This window comes from Myiozetetes cayanensis, unplaced genomic scaffold, assembly GCF_022539395.1.
Source record: "Myiozetetes cayanensis isolate MyiCay16 unplaced genomic scaffold, myiCay2020 scf26, whole genome shotgun sequence".
NCBI lineage: Eukaryota > Metazoa > Chordata > Aves > Passeriformes > Tyrannidae > Myiozetetes > Myiozetetes cayanensis.
The window spans coordinates 3,552,335-3,571,721 of record NW_026087477.1 but is presented as its reverse complement, the minus strand read 5'-3'; the positions used below and the strand labels follow the sequence as shown (position 1 = coordinate 3,571,721).

The 19,387-nt window shown below is 60.7% G+C and overlaps 2 protein-coding genes across 2 annotated transcripts; one reads left to right on the top strand and one right to left on the bottom strand.

Moving 5' to 3' along the window:
- Positions 1 to 1,078: 1,078 nt before the first annotated feature.
- On the bottom strand, positions 1,079 to 4,886 carry FGF22 (fibroblast growth factor 22). Its single transcript, XM_050321511.1, has 3 exons — positions 4,616 to 4,886; positions 1,659 to 1,762; positions 1,079 to 1,400 (listed from the first exon to the last, which is right to left on the bottom strand). Exons 1-3 carry the CDS (start codon positions 4,884 to 4,886, stop codon positions 1,206 to 1,208), a joined length of 570 nt encoding a protein of 189 aa, XP_050177468.1. The 3' UTR covers positions 1,079 to 1,205.
- Positions 4,887 to 5,962: 1,076 nt separating this feature from the next.
- On the top strand, positions 5,963 to 18,938 carry POLRMT (RNA polymerase mitochondrial). The gene is given in 22 exon segments (XM_050321117.1): positions 5,963 to 6,039; positions 6,359 to 6,454; positions 6,747 to 6,908; positions 6,911 to 7,548; positions 7,863 to 7,993; positions 9,009 to 9,195; positions 9,558 to 9,707; positions 9,838 to 10,005; positions 10,308 to 10,478; positions 10,946 to 11,185; positions 11,434 to 12,213; positions 12,462 to 12,584; positions 14,178 to 14,300; positions 14,549 to 14,728; positions 14,831 to 14,917; positions 15,187 to 15,300; positions 15,897 to 15,946; positions 16,198 to 16,296; positions 16,606 to 16,678; positions 17,164 to 17,246; positions 17,652 to 17,722; positions 18,285 to 18,938. Coding segments are annotated over 22 exon segments (3,834 nt in total). The 5' UTR covers positions 5,963 to 5,981; the 3' UTR covers positions 18,335 to 18,938.
- Positions 18,939 to 19,387: the final 449 nt, after the last annotated feature.

The window sequence follows — 19,387 nt, the reverse complement described above, 5'->3', positions numbered from 1 at the left end:
TGAACCTGCGTGAGTCCATCGGCTGGCCCAGCACCAAGGGAAGGCTTTGCTGTTTAGTCACCTAAACAGGAGACCTGGAAAAACCTTCCCTCTCCCACCACATTTCTGCTGCAGCGGGGCTTGCTGGCTCCCCTGCTGCTCAGGGTGATCTCTCACGTGTCAGCAGTGCTTGGGTGGGTTTTGAGTGGGAAAAGCAAAGTCCCAGCTGGGTGTGTGGCAGTTGCCACCTGCCTGGCAGGGGCTCAGGGCCAGTGCCAGAGTCACCACACAGTTAACACAGTGGCTGTTCCCTTTCAGACTCATTTGGAGCTGGTTGGGTCAGAAATGGAACGAGTTTGGTGGTTTTTGCTGGGGCCATTGCTCTCTGTGACGTGACAGTGACCGGGCTGCTGGGCCTGGCCACGGTGGGTGCGAGGGTGGCGCAGGGATGTGCCATGGCCGGGAGGCCACCGTGTGGGTTCTATTCCTGGCTGTGCTCCCCTCCAGGTGAGGGGCTGGTCCTTGCCACTGTCCACTGTCCCAGCTCCGTATTGGCTGGGAATGATGGTGCGGAGCTGGGCTGCAGGACCGGCACAGGCTGCAGCCAGGGACAGCCCTGGGGCTGTGTCTGCCTGAGGATCCAGGCTGGCTCCTGGTTCTGCTCCTCCTGCTCCCTCCTTTGTGCTGCTGAACCATCATTGCCGTTTTCCTGTGGGGTGGGTGGGGGTCGATGTGGCAGGGGACCAGCCACACTCCCCCATGGTGGCAGCAGGGATAACACCAGGGGCTGCAGCCACGACCTCAGGGAAGCCAATCTCTCCCATCCCAAGCCAAGTCCACCATCAAAGCTCCAAGACCCGCTCCTGTTCTGTACCATGAACACAGCTTTAATTGCCACGGGTGCTCGGACACAGAGAACCGGCTGGTACATCCCAGCCCTGCAGAGATGCCATTAGCAGACCCCAGCCCTGCTCCAGGCACACCCTTGGCCTTGGCACGCGGTGGCCACGCTCCCCAGCTGTGCCACGCCAGCTCTGCCCCGGTGGGATGGCGGGAGAGCCACAGCCCTGTAAAGCCAAGTCTGGAGCACCTGCCTTTTGCATCCATCCTCCACCATGCGTTAAAAATAAAGCAATAAATAGCAAAAAATAGATATGTACATAAATAAAAGAACCCTTTCTTGTTTTTTTTTTCCCTACAGGACTGTCCGGAGCTGCCCGTGGCACTCAGCCAACAAGCATGGGGAGGAAGTGTGTGGAGAGGTGCTGCCGTCGTGTCTTGCCCCCTCGCTGTGGCCTGCCCTTGCTGTTGAGAGAGAGGAACATGGGGCGGCCGCAGTGCCGCCAGCGCAGCGACGCGTAGGTGTTGTAGCCGTTCTCCTCGATGCGCTCTGTGAACTTGCAGTTGGGGTTGAACTCCTTCTGGCAGGAGAGGGAAGGGGGTGAAGGGTGGCTATGCTTGGCTGGGGTCCCTTGAACCCCAAGTGGGCCAGGGCAGGACCCTGTGTGTGCTCAGGGGTCAGAGGGGCTCGGTCCCTGCTGGGGAGCACATCAGGGCATGGGAAACCAGAACCCTGCTCCCGGGCACCGATCCCAGCAGGTCTAGGACCCCCTGTTGCAACTCTGCTCTGCACCTCTGACCCCAGTGCAGTCCCTCCCAGGAGGCAGCGTCCGACCTACCGACCCGTAGAGCCTCCCCCGCTTGTTCATGGCCAGGTAGAAGCCAGTGTGCACTGCCCGGATGGCCACGACGCCGACACGCACCGACCGGATCTCGACGATGCCTGTGGGACAGGGAAGCCCAGCATGAGCCAGAGAGGACCCCTGAGGGGTCCTGCCCCGATCCTGGGTCTGTGGCCACAGTGTCCCCCAGAGGGATGGGGTTGCTGTTCCTTGCCCACAGCAGGAGCAGCCAGAGGGACAGTGGGAACAAGAGCTGCAACCCAAGCTGGGAGTGGGAGGGAGAACTTCTGATCCAGAGAGGGTTTGATCTTTACTCCTCTCCTCTCCAGGGTCCAGCTGCTTCCCAGGAGCTGGGCTGTGTGGGAGCAATGCCAAGCACAACCTCCGCTTGCCCAGTGCCAACCTCGCATGCGTCCTCCCCTGGCTGGCAGCTCTGCAAACGCATCTGTCCCCAGTGGGCCTGTAGTGCCTCAGGGACACGACCTGCCTCCCACAGTGCCTGGCCCTGGCCCACGCAGGGCGCTGAGGCTGGCACGGCTCTTGGAGGGGCAAAGTGTGCGCAGGGGTGGCAGCGACAGCGCACCCTGTGTTCTGGTGGGCAGAGGCGTGAGGGGCAGGAATGGGGCCAGAATGGTGTCGCCCAAGGATGCTGGTGCTGACGGCCCGGCTGCCACAAGAGAGGATACGCAGCTCTGTGCCCAGCACTGCAGGCTGGCAGATGCAGCAGTGCTGCAGGACAAGGGGATGAGCCCAGGAGGCGACTGCAGCCGGGCTGCAAAGCCACAGCTGGGCTGGCGTGTGTGCGCCCGACCGCCGAGCTCCGGCACAGCCGCTAATGGGAAAGGCATGTGGTCAGACCAGCGGCTCTGGCATGGGAAACACCCAGAGCATCATCAGGGCCCTTGGATTCCTGCACTGCCCCACGCCAGCCAGCCCGGAGTGCTGCTGCCTGCCCTGCTGCCCTCCAGGCACACGGCACAGTGGAAAGGGGAGAAGGAATCTCCAGTGGGAGCAATGCAGGCAGGGCAGTGGGCAGGGCAGGAGCCACAGCAGGATCTGCCCATGGGCACCACTGCAGGGGCTGCCCCGGCTGGACAGGGAGGGAGGACACGCAGAGGCTCTGGTTGGTGGTGGTACACACAGTGTGGAGGGCTGCAGCTCCTGAGCAGGGGCTTTCACCAGGCACCAATCCCCTGGCAATTCCAGCATTGCCTGGGCATCACCTGCCTGCACGAGGCTGGGAGTGGACAGGGTTGATACAGCACCAGGACAACTTGCAGGCTCCTAAGCCTTCAGCTCCTCATGGATTTTCAGCCCAGCTGCCTTGGTGTTGCTGCTGGCCTTGGCATCTACTGGGATCTCCAGGGCCTGGTCCAGTGAAGCCACTGATGAGCAGCAGTGGAGGGGAAGGGCTGTGAATCTGTCCTGCTTGATCACAATCTGGAGCTGCTGCTATTTATAAGAAAGGACTGGTGCTTTTCTAAAAATAACCTCCCACTACTGTCCTCAGCGCCCTGGCCGGCTCTGCCATGCTTTGTTTACAGGTGCCTGGCCAGTGCCTGCCCAGAGACAGCTCCCAGTGCCCCCAGTCTCACACTCTCAGCCCCCAGAGGGGTCCCAAGGAGGCTGGGGCAGAAGAAGGGCTTGAGGTGGGGGAGTCCCTGGGAGATCCCCTGCCACCCTGCAGCTGCCAGTGGGGCTGGTCCAGCAGCTTCCACGAGGGCTGTGGAGGGGAGCCCAGCCCAGGCATACTCAGATAAGCAGAGTGAGTCCCGTGCAACAGCCCAGGGCTGCTCTGCCTGCCAGGCCCCATGGCCACCCAGCCGAGGGAACGTGTTGGGGTGCTTTGTGCTGGCAGTGTGCCTGGTCGGGACTCCCAACAGCCTCTGACACCACAGGAGGGTTCCCTGGGCTGGGCTGGGCTCCCTCCTCCTATGCTGGCCAGGAGACAGGGCTGTCCCCGCCAGACCAGGACATGGGCTGGGGGTGCTGCATGCCTCCTGCCCCAAGCCCCCACACCCTGCCAGGGCACCCCAGGGATGCTCAAGCATCCCCCTTTCCCAAGGACCCCCCCCTGTCCAACCACTGTTCTGCCAAAACAGTGCCCTCTCCCTGTCACAGGGGCTGGGACTACACACCCTGATGGGCTGAAAGCTGGATGCTTGCAGCCCTGACTCTTGCTGAAAAGCACACAGTGGGTGCCAAGTCCTTGGGGACTCTGGGAACTCTGTCCCTCTGCCCACTCGGGTGTCCCCACGTCAAGCCCCAAAACACTCCACAGGCAGTAGCTGTGGAGTGGTCCCGTTCAACAGGGCTGCTCCACTCTCCCACACCTGAGGGATGCTCCGTTCTGGGATCAGCATCACCACGAAACTTCCTATGTCCCTCCTCCTCAGCCTTTATCCTCCTCAGTGTGATTGAGGGATCGACCAGATCCCCTCAGTCCATGGGGAAGGCAGGGCAGGCAGGTGGCCTCATGGCTGCGCTGGCAGGACGAGATGGGACAAGGGACCAACACCTCCCCCCGGTCACCCCAGCAACGCCGGGTCCCCAGCCAGTGCCTGTTGGTGTCCGCGCCCCTCTCACGGCTCCCACGGGGCGGCGGCGGCCGAGCCTCGGGAAGGAGCTCCCGGGGCGAGGGCAGCCGGAGCAGGTTGTGCTCGAGGAATGACGTGTCCCGCCCGGCGGGGACAGAGGGGACAGCGGGGACGGAGGGGACAGTAGTTCCCGCCGCTCCCGAGCCCCTAGAGGAGGAGGCGCTCTGGCTGAGGTTCCCCCAGCGGGAGGAGCTGCGGACGATCTCCGAGCCGGGCACGGAGGGTCCTGTCCCCGTCCCCAGGTACCCCCGTTCACCTCCGCCCCGGCAGCGCCCGCCTGTGCCGCAGCCCCGGCACCCGGTGGGATCGCGGGGGGCGGCCCCAGGCCCGGCTCTCCCCGGCCCCGGCCACACTCACTGCCCGGCCGCTCCCTCCAGCGCGTCCCCTCCACGCCGCCGCCGCCGTCGATGCGCAGGAAGAAGCGAGTGGCGGAGAAGAGTCGCCGCCAGCGCACGTCGCCCTCCAGGTGCCCGTAGCTGCGGGGAGGTCGCCGGCCGGTCCCGGTGGCACTGCCCGGTCCCGCCAGCACAGCGAGCGCCCCGGCGAGGCACGCGGCGATGGCAGCGGGGCCCCCGCGCCTCATGGCGACGGGCGGCGGGCGGGCGGCGGGCGACAGGCGATGGGCCATTGCCGCGGCCGCGACCGGCGACCGGCCCCGACGGCGCGGGCGGCCAGGGAGGGGCGGCCTGGGCAGGGCGGTGGCCAAGGGGCGGGGCGGGGCCGGGGGCGGGGCCTCCCATTCATAAATCCGCGCCCCGACGGCTGCCCCGGGTTACCGGACGCGGTCACTCGGCTGCCCTAGGGCGCCCGGTTGGGAACCGCACGCTCCGGTATCCCCGACAATGGCGACCGGTGGTCAGAGAACTGGTGCCCCGGGCAGAGTCGGGGGAGAGATGTGGCCCCGGATCCGGGGGTAGAGGCCTGAGACTCCGACCGAAGAACGCCGAGCTCGAGCCGGGAGCTGCACGGGGCTCCGCCGCTCCCCCAGCTCCACCGCCCGCCGGGTTCCGCCGTGTCCCGACTCCCCTGCCCCCACGCTCTGCCGCCGTGTCCCGGGTTTCGCCGCCCCCGCGGGCTTTGGCACATCCCGGACTTCGCCTCCACTCCCGGTGCCCCGTGTCCCATGTCCCGGTGCCGCCGTGTCCCATGTCCCGTGTCCCGTGTCCCATGTCCCGTGTCCCATGTCCCGTGTCCCGGTGCCGTGTCCCGTGTCCCGGTGCCGTGTCCCGTGTCCCGGTGCCGTGTCCCGGTGCCGCCGTGCCCCGTGTCCCGTGTCCCGTGTCCCGTGTCCCGGTGCCGCCGTGTCCCGTGTCCCGTGTCCCGTGTCCCGTGTCCCGTGTCCCGTGTCCCGTGTCGCCGTGTCCCGTGTCCGTGTCCGTGTCCCATGTCCCGTGTCCCATGTCCTGTGTCCCGGTGCCGCCGTGTCCCGGTGCCGCCGTGTCCCGTGTCCCGTGTCCCGGTCCCGTGTCCCGGTGCCGTGTCCCGTGTCCCATGTCCCGTGTCCCATGTCCCGTGTCCCGTGTCCCGGTCCCGTGTCCCGGTTCCGCTCCCGTCCCGTCGGGGCCGCCACGGCCGCCAGGGGGCGCGGGGGAGGGGGGCAGCGGCCGCGATGCACCATGGGAGTTGTAGTTCGGCGCGGCGGGACTCGCGCTCCCGGTGTCCCGCGCGGCAGCACCGGCGCCGCGGCGCATGCGCGGTGCAAGGCGGCGCGCGCGGCGCGGGGATGGCGCTGCTGCGGCTGCGGGCGGCGCTGCGGGGGCCGGGCGGGCTGAGGGGGCCCGGTGAGCGCCGGCACCGGGACACGGGGACATGGGACATGGGACATGGGACACCGGGACATGGGACATGGGACACCGGGACACGGGGACACGGGACATGGGACACCGGGACATGGGACACCGGGACACGGGACACGGGACATGGGACACCGGGGCTCGGGCAGGGCCGGGCGCGGGAGCCGGGCGGGCTGAGGGGGCCCGGTGAGCGCCGGCACCGGGGCTCGGGCAGGGCCTGACCGTGGGGCGGGGCTGGGGGGCAGGGGGCACTCTGAGGGGTGAAGCCTCCTTTGACCCCCTGCACCTTCATGTTTTTCCTCGGCAGGGGTTCCATGGAGCGTCCTCAGGAGCTACTCATCCGCCAGCGCTAAGGAGAAGGCGAACACGAACAGCACCTGCGAGAGGACAGAGCTGCTGAAAGGTGAGTTCTTGGAGAGCTGCAGTGAGCAGGCAGCAGTCAGACCAGCCACAGCCTGATTCTTGGGATACTGGGGTGGGTTGCTGGGATGGGCCCCAGCCCGCATACAGGTGGATCCCAGGGAGACAGTGGTCAGAATCTGTGTCTGGGAGTGGGGCTGGCCAAGATGGGATGAAGTTCTTGCGTGGATTCTCTTTTCTGAGAACGTTCCTGGCACTCCCAGAGGGAGGCCCTGGGCAGGACAGAACCTTCTGCCATGCATTGCATCCCGTCACCTCTCTCTGTTTCCCTCCAGTGCTCAAAGCTCGAGCAAAGCAGCTCCAAAGCAGTAACGCTCCAGAGGTGACAGTCAGCAAGGAGGAGCTGTCCCCACTGGGCAATGACAAGCACCAGAACCCTCTGCAGAAGGCCATGGGCCCCACGCAGGAGCAGCCTGTTCCCAGGGCAGGGGGGTGCCCAGCCGGCCCCACAGCTGGGTCGAGACATTGCACAAGGAGACGTGCATCCAGCAGCTGCAGTTGGAGCGGAAATTATCCATGGCTGCCTCCCAGCTGGATCTGGGGAGCCAGGCCAAGGCAGAGGCCAAAGCAGAGGCCAAGCCAAAGGCCAAGGCAGAGGCCAAGCCAAAGGCCAAGGCAGAGGCCAAGCCAAAGGCCAAGCCAAAGACCAAGCTAAAGGCCAAGGCAGAGGCCAAGGCAGAGGCCAAGGCAGAGGCCAAGGCAGAGGCCAAAGGCAAACCCAAATCAAAACCCACAAAGAGCCTGAAGACCTCAAAAGCTCCAAAGGGGAAAGCAGCCACTGCCTGGAGCCAGAACTCCACCATTCCCCACAGCCTCTACACCCACGGCAAGCCCAGAGTGGTGGCAGTGAAGGAAGGTGTGAAGCTGGAGAGGCCTCAGAAGGTGCTGAAGGACAAGGACAGCAGCCAGGACAAGGTCCTGCAGGAGACCATCCAGTCGAACCTGGAGTGCTTCCTGTTCCTGCAGCAGCCGGAGCAGGCTGAGCGGGTCCTCCTGCTGTGCCACAGATCTCCAGTGAAGCAGAAGCTGCTGGATGTCAGTGCCTACAACATCGTGATGCGCTGCTGGGCCAGGAAGGTATCAAGCCACGGGTGCTCTGGGTGGGAGAAGGACTGGCTCAGGAGGAAGAGCCTTGAACTGGTCATGGTTTTACGTGTGGTTGTCACGCCTCTCTTCAGCAAATGTTTGGGGAGCGCTTGGTTTCTGGCAAGAGGAACAGAGCTGGCATGAGGCCACAAATCCCTGTGAGGTGGCTTTGAGGGGAAGAAGGGGATGGGGAAGGGGCAGGTTAGAGATGGCTAAATATAAATAGGAGCAGAGGGGTGTGAAGCTATGATTCTGGGGCTGCTGTTGTCTGTGTGTCCTCAGCCCCCTTCCCTGCTCATCCACAGGGCTGCCTGCAGCACATCGACCGGCTGTTTTCCATGCTGGAGTCTGTCGACCTCCGTCCCAGCCTGGACTCCTACGCAGCAGCGCTGCAGTGCATGGGCCGGAACCAGTCACCTGCCGAAGCCATCCAGAGGTAACACCTGCCCCAGGTGCTGCTGAGCCCTAGGGCACCAGCTCCACGGCCTGTGCGGGGAGAACTGGGAGACACACGGGGCTGGGGCCCCTGTGGCGTGCACACCTGGATGCTCTGACCATTTTCTCATGGCCACATTTTGGGGCAGGCAGAGCTCCTGTAGCACCCTCCCTGCCACCCCCAGCTGCTGGGGAGTTTGTCTGAGATCATGCAGGGAGAGGAGATGTGGGAGAACAGCTGCTTCTCTCCCCAAAGCTGGGCTGGGAGAGCACCTCTCCAGTCAGGGACTCCTTGGTTCCCCACCCATCCTGGGCATCTTGCTTCCACTGGCCTCTCTGTCGCTGCCTAGTGAGAATGGCTTGGCTTCCCTGTTTGTTTTTACAGCACTTCCATGCAGTTTCCCCTTCTTGGCAGGCTCAGCTAGACAGCCAGTTCCCACAGGGCTCTCCGAAGGAGCGTGGTCAGGAGATTCAGATGGATCTCATGGAGCACAGCAGGCAGGAAAGTGTCAGGCCAAGGCAGGAAGCTGAAGGAGCCCTGTGAGATCCCACAGGCTGGGTCTAGGGGCAGTGCCTGGGGCTGTCTGCACAGCCAGCTCCTCGCCAGAGGATGGAGAAAGCTGCTGATCTGCTAGTGCTGCACAAACACCTCGGGGATGTATCGCTGGGCTCTGTGTCCTTGGCTGGCTTAGATGTCTCCAAGTGAATGTCTTCAGTCATCTGACTCTGAGGGGGCTGGCAGTGCCCATCCTGCCTGGTGTGGGAGTTGTGTCAATGCAGCACACAGTGTGGGGCTGCCCACGAGCAGCACGGTCCCGCAGCAGCTGGAGCTCCGCCTCCCTGCCCAGGCTGGGGCTCCAGAGTGGTGCAGGCTGAGAGATGGACACCTGATCCCTGTAACCTGAGGCGGGTGACCTTGTGGGACAGGCTGTGCTGAGGCAAATCCTGCCCCAGCAGCTCCTGCACAACTCAGGCCCCAGGGGAAGATCAAGCCTGTCCTGTCTGCCCCTCCTCAGATACCTGGAGCAGCTGAAGAGCGATGGCTTCCACGTGGAGGAGCTCTTCGAAAAGTGCCTGTTTGAGGAAGATGAGAAGGAGAAGGTTCTGATGGCCATCAGGACTGTCCTGCCCAACTACCAGCTGCCCCCTCCACCTAAGCCCCAGACCTGCAAGTCTTCTCTGCTCCAGGACTTCTACTCCAAAGTAAGCCACAGAGCTCAGGGAGGTGTTGGACCTGGCCAGGTGGTGGTCACAGGTGTTCTCAGGTCCAGTTCAGGACTCCATAAAGGAAGAATTTTTAGCATGGTCTCTGCTCAATAGCCCACACAAGTCATCAAATGGATGATGTTACCAACAGCCTTACAGAGGAACAGCGAAGCCAAGGGCTGGCAGGGGCCTGGAGGTGACCTCCATGTGCTGGAAGGGCTGTGTGGGGAGATGCTTGGCCATGACACAAGAGCAGAGCTGCCTGTGGGGTTTACCAGTCCAGTCTGGACTTGTTCTGCAAGCCTCTTGGAGGGAAGCTGGGAGGATGAGCATGACATAGTGCCTTGCACTTGTTTCAGGAAAAGGTGGTGTCATACCCCAAGCTGGATTTCTCCGTGGAAGAGTTGCAGGAGCGTTTCCAGCAGCAGCTGCAGATGGAGTTGAACAACACCATAACCATTGAGTCAGTGGAGGCAGCCAAGCCCCCAACCCCACAGGCTGTCAAAGCGGTAAAGCTCAAGAGGTCTGGGGGCAGGGGGGCACTGCAGCCCTTGGGACCTGTGGGAGAGATGTGGGGGTCCATGGGCTCAAGAGGTGGTCAACTAACTGACCAGCTGTCCTACTTCTTTCTCCATGCAGCGTGAGCTGCTGGCCGCCCTCCGCTCCCAGTGGCACGATGCCATCCTGCAGGCCCTGCAGAAGTCCAGGCAGAGCATGGCCAAGGCCAGGACACTGTCGAAGTACAACATCCTCTACCCCTACATGTGCCTGCTGCCGGATGAGGAGTATGCAGGCATCATGCTGCAGGTAGGAACCTGCCCTGCCTCATGGGAGCAGGGCCAGACTATCAGCCATGGGGCTGTCACAGAGCGCTAATGTCCAGCAACATTAGAACTTCCTGAGAGTTTTCCCAGGTTATTAGGTGCAGGCTGTCTGTTCCCTGTGTGGAGCAGCCAGAGAAGCCCCTGCTCTGCCCTGGCTGTATTTTCTTCCTCACCTTCTGCTCAGCATTGTGGGAATCAGAATCTTCCTGTGCTCCCCTCACAACAGCTTTAAATCCTGCTCTGTCTCTCTGTTCCTCCTTCCTAAGACCCTCTTTATCTTCCCAGGTCCTCAACACACTGTCTCCACAAGGAGAGTCCCTGGCTGTCCTGGCCAGGGAGCTGAGCTCCAAGGTCTACAGCAGGTACGTCACCCATAGGAAGCTGCGCAGCCGCCACCTGGAGAAGGTGCAGGGTGTCTATGAGGACTACATCCACCTGCTGGCAAAGGACAGCCAGGTAGGAGCCCTTGGAGCCAGGTGTCCTGTGCAGGAGAGCTCCGGGCTTGAGCAGGGTGCACTTTGCATGGCAGGAGGGGATGGGAAGGAACAAAGGGGCCAAGGCCACTGCCCTGGGCTCCTCAAGGGCCAGGTGAGCAGGTTGTTTCCAGAGCTGAGTGTACATGGCTTGGGGGGGGAAGGCAGGTCTGCAATCTGAGAGGGAGGGGCGGGGTGTCAGCACAGGGATGTGGTGAGAGGAAGGGCTTTGCAGCGCTGCTCTCCTGGTTCTCGCTGCTGGGCTTGCCCCAGCCTCCTCAGCCATCCTTCCCCAAACACCCCTGTCAGGGAGGACCTCACAGGGACACATGGACAGGAGGGACCTTCTCAGAGCCATGTCCCAGATAGATAGATCCCATCCAGCAAACCCCTGGGAGCAGCGTGTCTGGCCCCTCCAGCTGACCCGCATTTTCTCCTTCCATCTCCTAGCCTGACCAGTACTTGCCACGGGAGTACTGGGAAAAGCTGGTGGCAGAAGCAGGCTTAGATTCCTCCCTGAACTTGAAGAACTGCAACTGGCCGTACGTGGTCCTCATGCGCCTGGGCATGCACATGCTGGAGCTCCTGGTGAAGGCCGTCACGGTGCCCAGGAACCTCCTCAATCCTCGTCTGGAGTCCAAGTCTATCCCTGTCCTCTACCACATCTACTCCTACCAGAACATGTGGCAGGTGAGCCTTGTCTTGGGGGCTCTGGAACTGTGCAGGTCATCCCTTCCTCAGAACCAGACCCTAGCAAGGCCCTTTTCTGTCTCTGCTGCCATTCCTGCAAAGGGACACTTTAATGACCCCTGGTTTTGTGCAGACACTCTCCTTACTTGGTGTGATCCTTACAGGATGGCTGACTGACCACAGGCTCTTCCAGACTCCAGCCCTAATCCTCTGCTGCTGACCTTCCCCTCTCTGATTCTCCTGTCCAGGTTGGGCTGATAAAGCCCCATCCCATCTTCTCCCAGATTGTGACGGATGCTGCAGAGACCACGCTGACCTTCCACTCCTCTGCCATGCCTATGCTGTGTCCCCCAGTGCCCTGGACCTCCCCCCATTTCGGTGCCTTTGTCGTGAATGACACCAAGCTGATGCGCTTCGTGGATGGGGACATCCAGCACCAGCTGCTGCTGGATCAGTGTCCGCCCGTGAACCTCCATCCCGTGCTGGATGCCCTGACCCAGCTGGGCAACTGTGCCTGGAAGATCAACCAGCCGGTGCTGGACATAATCATCTCCATCTTCAACGACAAAGGCAATGAGCAGCTGGACATCCCACCGCCCCTCTCTGAGGCCCCCAGGCCTCCCACGGCTCCCGGCCATTCCTCGACCTGGAGCAAGGCCCTCAAGCGCGAGCTGTTGCTGTGCAAGAAGAAGGCTGCAGAGATGCACAGCCTGCGCATGGACGCACTCTACAAGCTCTCCATCGCCAACTACGTCAGGGACAAGGTGTTCTGGTTCCCTCACAACATGGATTTCCGCGGCAGGACTTACCCATGCCCGCCGTATTTCAACCACCTGGGGAACGATGTCACCCGGGCCATCCTGCTGTTTGCAGAGGGGAGGCCGCTGGGGCCCAGGGGCCTCGACTGGCTGAAGATCCACCTCATCAACCTGACGGGGCTGAAGAAGAAGAACGCCTTGCAGGAGCGGCTGGAGTACGCCAACGAAATCATGGAGGAGATCCTGGACTCAGCTGACCACCCACTCACGGTACATGGGAGTTTCTAGAAAGTAAAATAAAATGGGAATCAATTTAGAAATATAGTGAAAGATACACTTTTGAGAGGAAAAAGGGAATCAGCAATGCAGAGATTCCTAAATAGCACATTTCTCTTTGAAAACATGATGAAATACTAGGGAAGTTGGAGGCATAATGGGAGCAGAAGCTGTGCTTAGCATATCCTGGGGTCTTCTGCCTATGCTGTGATTTCTACCAGCCTGTGCTTTCCCATTCCCAGGGCAGGAAGTGGTGGATGAACACTGATGAGCCCTGGCAAGCCTTGGCATGCTGTATGGAAATCGCCAAAGCCTCAAGGTCCCCAGATCCAGCAGCCTACATCTCTCACTTCCCAGTTCACCAGGTAGGAGCCCAGCAGATCTTCATGGCCCATGTGAGGCTCAGCAGGGCGGGAGAATGGGAAAGGTGGGAAGGAGCATCCCTTGGCTCAAGCAGAGCCTGGCTGGGAGAATGCTGGCAGCTGCTCCAGGGTGAGAGCCGAGACAGTCTCACCTTCTCCAGCCACAGGATCAGGACTGGAAGTTGGCCCAGTATGGCAATGCCTGCCTGTCTGGAGTGTTCAGAGCTGTATTGAATTTTGAGGGATTTTTGCTCCAACCCCATTCCAAGGCTGAAGCCAAGCAGCTCTACAGGAGCCAAGATGGGAGGTCTGGAACTGAGAAAGGGCATGCGGACAGAGCAGGTTGTCCCCTGCATTCAGTGTCCTGGCTGTCACCATGTGCCTTGTCCTTGCTCTGGGCTAGTGCAGTTGTTCAGGTGCTGCTCAGCTCCCTGAAGGCACCTGTCCTTCCTGTCTGCACGGGGACCGTGGCTGATTGTGGTCCTGGTGTGGGGGGCTGCTCCTTTCATGAGGAGATGGGGTGGCTCAGTTATAACTGAGCGGGGGGAACAGCGCTTGTTCTGCCAGTAGCAGTGGTCTGGAATATGCATGAGACAGTCAGGACTGATATTTTGATGACAACAAAAGATCAAGAGAGCAGCAGGAGGTTTGTGGAGGGTGCAGCCAATGAAATTCCGGCAAGGACTTCTTCTGGAGGGCACCACAGACTCGTACCGCCTGAGTCATCAGCACTCAGTTAATGGAGCCACCAGGACGTGCTGCACTGCAGGGAAGGGGGTGCAGGGAGGAGGGGGTTCTGCCTGAGAGGTGGTCCTGGGTCAGCTGCAGCCCCCTGTGATGAGGGAGAGCCCAAGCCCAGGGGGGCAGGAAGAGCAGCACACCTCTTGCAAGAAACATTGATGCCGGTGTGGTTTGGGGAGCACCAGAACCTTGCCATGCTGTCATTCAGGTCCTGCCTGTCTCACCCAAGCTGCTCTCGGTCTCAGAAGGGCTACAAGGGCAGCTGCTGTGGCACATGCTTGCTGTGCATCTGACTGCAGCTTTGGGAGGTCTGGGTGGGAGCTGGTTTCTGTCAGAGGGATGTTTTCATCCACCACAGAGCAGAGGCAGTACAGCTGGCTGGGAAGCTCCACTACAGTGGAGCCAGCTGGGGCTTCCTGAGGGATCTTTGGCTTGACCTTCCTCTTCCTGCCTCTGATCCCAGTACTGAGGCTGTTTTGGCTGCTGGCTCTTGGGACTGCTTTTAGCATCCCAGACATATTTGGTGTTTTCCAAATTTTCTGGGTTTCAGTGTTTCCACAGAGCTCTGATGTCTTTGAAATTTCACAGAGAGAGAGGACAGTGTGATATGAGCCTTCTTATTTTAAACCTCAGAGGCCATAGTAGTTAGGGATGGACCCAGGCAGGAAAACTGGCTAAAATTAAAAGGGAAACTGATGTGGCCTTGGCCACTGCTGAGAGATCAGCTGCAAACCTGTCTGAAGAGGGGGGAAATAATGACCACCTGAGCCCAGGGTACCTGTGCATGGAGCAACAGCAGATGAGCTCTGTCCACATGCTAACTCTTTGTTTCCCCCCTGCTCTTCCCACATACAGGATGGCTCCTGCAACGGGCTGCAGCACTACGCAGCGCTTGGCCGGGACCTCATCGGTGCTATCTCCGTCAACCTGATGCCCTGCAGTGTCCCCCAGGATGTCTACAGTGTGGTGGCCCAGCAGGTGAGGCACAGCAGGGGCGTGGAGGAGTCCTTTTGGACCTGACTCCTCCTCTTGGTGCACAGGGTCACTCCCTTCAGCAGGGGATTTCTGTTACCCAGGGTGGTGAAAATGGGCTGCAGGAATTCTGATGGGAGCTTGGGCCAGGCAGCACACGGCTGGGAGGGTCTCACATGGCCCCCAGCCACGGAGAGGGCTCAAGCCAGCATGGCTCACGCTGGGGCTGACCCCTGGGGCACTCTCCTCCTCAGGTGGAGGAGTTTCGGAAGAAGGATGCTGAGCGGGGGGTGAAGATCGCGCAGGTGCTGCAAGGCTTCATCAGCCGCAAGGTGGTGAAGCAGACGGTGATGACGGTGGTGTACGGAGTCACGCGCTACGGCGGCCGCCTGCAGATAGAGAAGCGTCTCAAGGAGATCGATGACTTCCCTGAGGTAGCGTGCCCGTGTGTCCCCCTTCCCTGGGTCCTGGCACTTTCCTCTACGTCTTTTGCTGTCCCTTTGCCTGACCCGTCACTCTGCCTCTGGTCTGTTCAGGAATACTTGTGGGAAGCATCTCACTACCTGGTGAGGCAGGTGTTCAACAGCATCAAGGAGATGTTCTCAGCAACTCGAGATATCCAGGTAAAAAGCCTCTTGCATCTTATCTCTCTCCACTTTTTCTTCTTCCCTGGTCCACTTGTACATAGACCTTGGGGAGAGATGGTTCTCCTGGGTCCTGGCCCAGAGAGGATCCTCCTCCCTCAGCCCAGAGGTGTGGGATTGTGCTAAACTTTCCAGTAAGCACTGGACTGTCCCAGTCTGTGGTAGGAATCAGAGTGGCCTGTGCTGGGAGGGGATGGGGTCTCCCAGCTCCACACTAACTCCCAGCTGCTTCTTCACCTCTTCTGAAGACCTGGCTGACAGAGAGCGCCAAGCTCATCTCCCAGTCTGGGCGGACAGTGGAGTGGGTCACACCGCTGGGTCTCCCCATCGTGCAGCCCTACTATCGCCTCAAGTCCACTGTGGTGAGTGAGTGTTTGGTGTGAGGATTCATCCACCCCTGCCTGTGCCACGGTGGGAGCACAGAAGGGACAGCCGGGATGAAGCCTGGCAGGTTGGCATCACTGGTGGGTGAGAGCCTGCAGAGCAGGTAGGATCCATGTGTGCAGGCACATCCTCCAGCCTCATCTCTCCCTGCAGAGCCCGGAGGGTGTGGGTGGGCTGGTGAGGAAGCTCTTCTGCTCTGTCCCACTCAGGCAGCTGGGGCACGGGCCGTTCCCCGCTCCGAGGAGCCTCCTCAGGGCTCGCGTGACTCAGTCTCGCTGCTGTCACCTCCCACGCGCCGCTGCGCTGACTCACGTCCCCCCAGCCCGTCTCGTCCCTGTGCTGCTCACCTCCAGCAGCCCCTCTCAGGCTGATTCACCCTGCAAGGGCTGTCACGGGGAAGGGGTGCAGGATGCCTGCCTGTGAGCTGGGCAAGGTGTCACTGAGGAGTGGCAGCTGCCACAGTGCTGGGACACCCTGAAAAGGCACAGTCCTCTCCAGAAGAGTGGGGCAGTGCCCAGTCCGCCATGCTGCGGGCAGTGCAGGGTAATAACTGGTCTCCTCTCTCCACTCACAGCTGAATTGTGGCATGCAGAACTTGAGCGTGAGAACCCCCAACAGCAGCCAGTAAGTATGAAATCATAGCCTACACTGTGCCCCTGCTGACCCCAGCCTGTGCTTTGGGGACAATGGCTTCCCATCAGGGAAGCTGTCAAGGAGTGCCAGAGCTCTTGTTATCCTCCTGAGCTGCAGAGAGCTGGGCAGAGGAGCAGGGCCCTGGGGCTCTCCAGGGCAACCCCCTTAACCCTGGGCTAGGGTGGCACTGCCTCTGTGCTCTGAAGTGCCCCAGCTCCTCCATGTCGCACTCTGTGCCGCAGGAAGCCTGATACCGTGAAGCAGAAGAATGCCTTCCCCCCCAACTTCATCCACTCCCTGGACTCCACGCACATGATGCTCACGGCTCTGCACTGCCTCAGGTAAGAGTGGGCAGCTGGGCTCTCAGCTGGCTCAGGACTCTCCTGGCAGAGTGTTGCTGGGCAAGGCGCCATGTGGGACCAAGGATTCCCTGGTGGGTGGGAGTTTGGGGTTCCTGGCAGAGAAGGGGTGAGAGGAGGCAGTGGAACAGGGAGATCCTTGTATCTCTGAAGACCTGCAGGGCCCATGCAGGGAGTCGCCCTCCTTATGTGGTCTGTGCTTCTGTCCTAGCCAGAGGGTCCACATGGGTTGGGGGTCATCACACAGAGCTGCTCTCAGCACTATTTCACGGCACCTTTGCCCCCTCCCAGGCAGGGTCTGACCTTCGTCTCGGTCCACGATTGCTACTGGACTCACGCACTCACTGTGGACATCATGAACCAGGTAAAAGTGTCCTCCAGGGTCCCTTGTGAGCAAGATCTGGCTGTGAGCAAGATCTGTGCTCTGGGCCTGTGCCAGGCCTCGCCTCCCCTGGGCTTTGCTCCATAGGCTGATTGATTCACCCAGGCAAAGTGAACCTGGAATGCTTGCTGGCAGTTGCAGCTGATTTTCTGGTGCCCCATCCCCTCCCATCCTGCAGGGAGTGTGTGTGGCAGAATCTGTGCACAAAGGGGCACTGAACACAGCCCTGGCAGAGCTGGTGCCCTTGCCCTGCCCCGGGCCCTTCCCTCTGCAGTGCTGTGAGTGCTGTTGTGCCTGGGGGGGTCGACCTCTGCTTCCCACCTCCCCAGGCTGATTCCTGCACCGTTTTTAGCAGCACCTCCTTCCCATTCCTGGTGCTTCCCCTGCCCCTCAACTCTAACTTGTTGCTGGGGGGAAGGAGGGAAAATGCCTCCTAATCTGCACCTCACCCTGTCTCCCCGGGTCAGATCTGTCGGCAGCAGTTTGTGGCTCTGCACAGCGAGAAGATCCTGCAGGATCTGTCTGCGTTCATGCTGGAGAAATACTGCAGGTATTCCTGGCCTGTTGGTTTCCCCCATCATGCTCCTTCCTGCCTGCACCAGTTCCATCTCTTGAGAGATCGTGTCCAGGTGCTGACAGGTTGTGTCACCTGCCTGGGGGTTGCTCTGGGTAGAACCTATCCTTCTTTCTTGCCTGACACTCAAATCACCTTCAACCTCAGTGTGAAAAACAAGGGCTCTGCACCCTCTTGCTGCAGAACTGAGGGAGGGTTTGGCAGCCTTAAGGCCTGCCCTGGGCTGCTGTGGCCAGGGCTGGGCTCCTGCTCCCACTCGAGGGTGCATGGTCTGTTTTGGAAGAGCTGAATCCTGTTGTCAGGGGCTGCACTGGGGAGCAGAGGAAGGTGTGCCTTCTCCCAGAGTTCCCATGTTGATTTGCTTCCTTCTGGTTCATTCAGCCCCAACACAGAGACCATAGCCACTTGGCAGAAGAAACTGATGGAGCAGCTGTCAAATGTCCCCAGGACAGGTAGGAGCATGGGATAGGAACTGTAGAGCTCAGGAGTGGTTTGGAAACAAGGGAAGTGAGATGGAGTGGCCTCCAAAAGACAGAAAGCCAGAGCTGTCCCCTGGGATCAGGTTTTCCCTTCTGTGCTGGGACTGCAGAGCCATGGGACAGAGCCTGGACACATTCCCCTATAGCATCCCTGTAAGCATCCCTGCCACTGAGCCCCTGGGAATTTCCCCCAGGCTGACCCAGCTCATCCCATCCCGCTCTTGTTTTGCTCCCATCTGTTTCCAACCACGAGCATTTGCTGGGAGATGGGACTGAGGGACTCAGCGTAGTAATTGCCAAGATCTAGATGATATACATGCAATGGGATTAAGGCAATTAGTTTAACTCCTTCTAATCCCTCGGCCCTGTGTCTGCCAGGCCATCTGGCTCTGCCTGCCCTCTGTGCAGAGCGCTCCAGTGCTCCATGGGCAGCACGGTCCAGGGGCTGGGACCGTTCATACGCCGAGGCTGTTTCTCTCCCCCTTGCCCATCCCTACCCTGCTTTCTGACCTCTCCTCTTCCTCACTCCCCCCAGGTGAATTCAACCTGAAGCAGGTGATGGATTCCACCTATTTCTTCAGCTGAGCCATGGCTGCCTGCAGAGCCCTGGGCTACCTCTGGCTGTCTGGCTGTACTGGGCACTGGCCTGCGAAGCTCCTCTGTCCCCCATCTCACGGGGAAGGAGGTGCAGCTGCCATCCCAGCAAGAGACCTACCCCACACCGAGGTGCTGGGGCAAACTGGGACTCTGCAGGAGCAGCCAGTGGAGGCCAGGCTCTGTGCTGTTTGCCATCACTGCCTGTGTCTCAGCACCTGGAGAGGGCACCCAGCTGGGGTGGGGCCAAAGGGGCAACACTAGACAGGGCTGGCTCCCCTCAAACTTCACCTTCACTGCGAGCCCCAGCCATTGCTGTGCTGTTCCCTGTCCTGGGGCGCTGTCCCTCTCCACCAGTGAGGGACCCAGGCAGCCACTCTGGACACAGCAGGAGCCCTGGCCATGCTCTTGGCTATGGGGTGGGTGCTGCTCTGTGCCCTGATCCAGCTCTGGGCACTGTCCCCTCTCTGTGGCTCCTGACTCCCATTTCCAGGGTGGGGTTTTGCTGCTGCTCACTGGGGCTCAGACAGGGAAAACCACTAATTCAGGGGTCTACATGTACAATAATGTAAATAAAATGTTTTTTGAAATACAAGATGGGACCTGTGTGCTCCTTGGCATCTTTGTCTGAAGGCTGCAGAGTGCCTGGGCTCTCGCCTCACCTTCCAGGGGGTGTGGGGAGATGGGGCTGCTGCCTCCCCAGCCTGATCCTGTTCTGCTGACTGATTTGGCTTCAGTTGCTCACAGGGAGCATCACATTCTGAAAATGCTTTTGTAGCAGAAACACAGAATTCTTGCCAGTGTAGCTGCAGAGGGAGTGGGGCTTTCACAGGGTCCAACTGCAGCTTTTCCATCCAGGAGCCTCCCGTCTCCCCAGATTGTGACCTTCCAGCCCTCCTCTTCACTGGGGTGGTGTTGGAGATGGTTGGCATCCTGCAGCTGTGTTTGGTCCAGTTCTTGGCTGCGCCCTGTACCCACAGTCTCCTCCCAGCACGCTCCCAGCTTTTTCCTGGCTGCTGCTGGAGCAAGGGGAAAGCTGCTGAG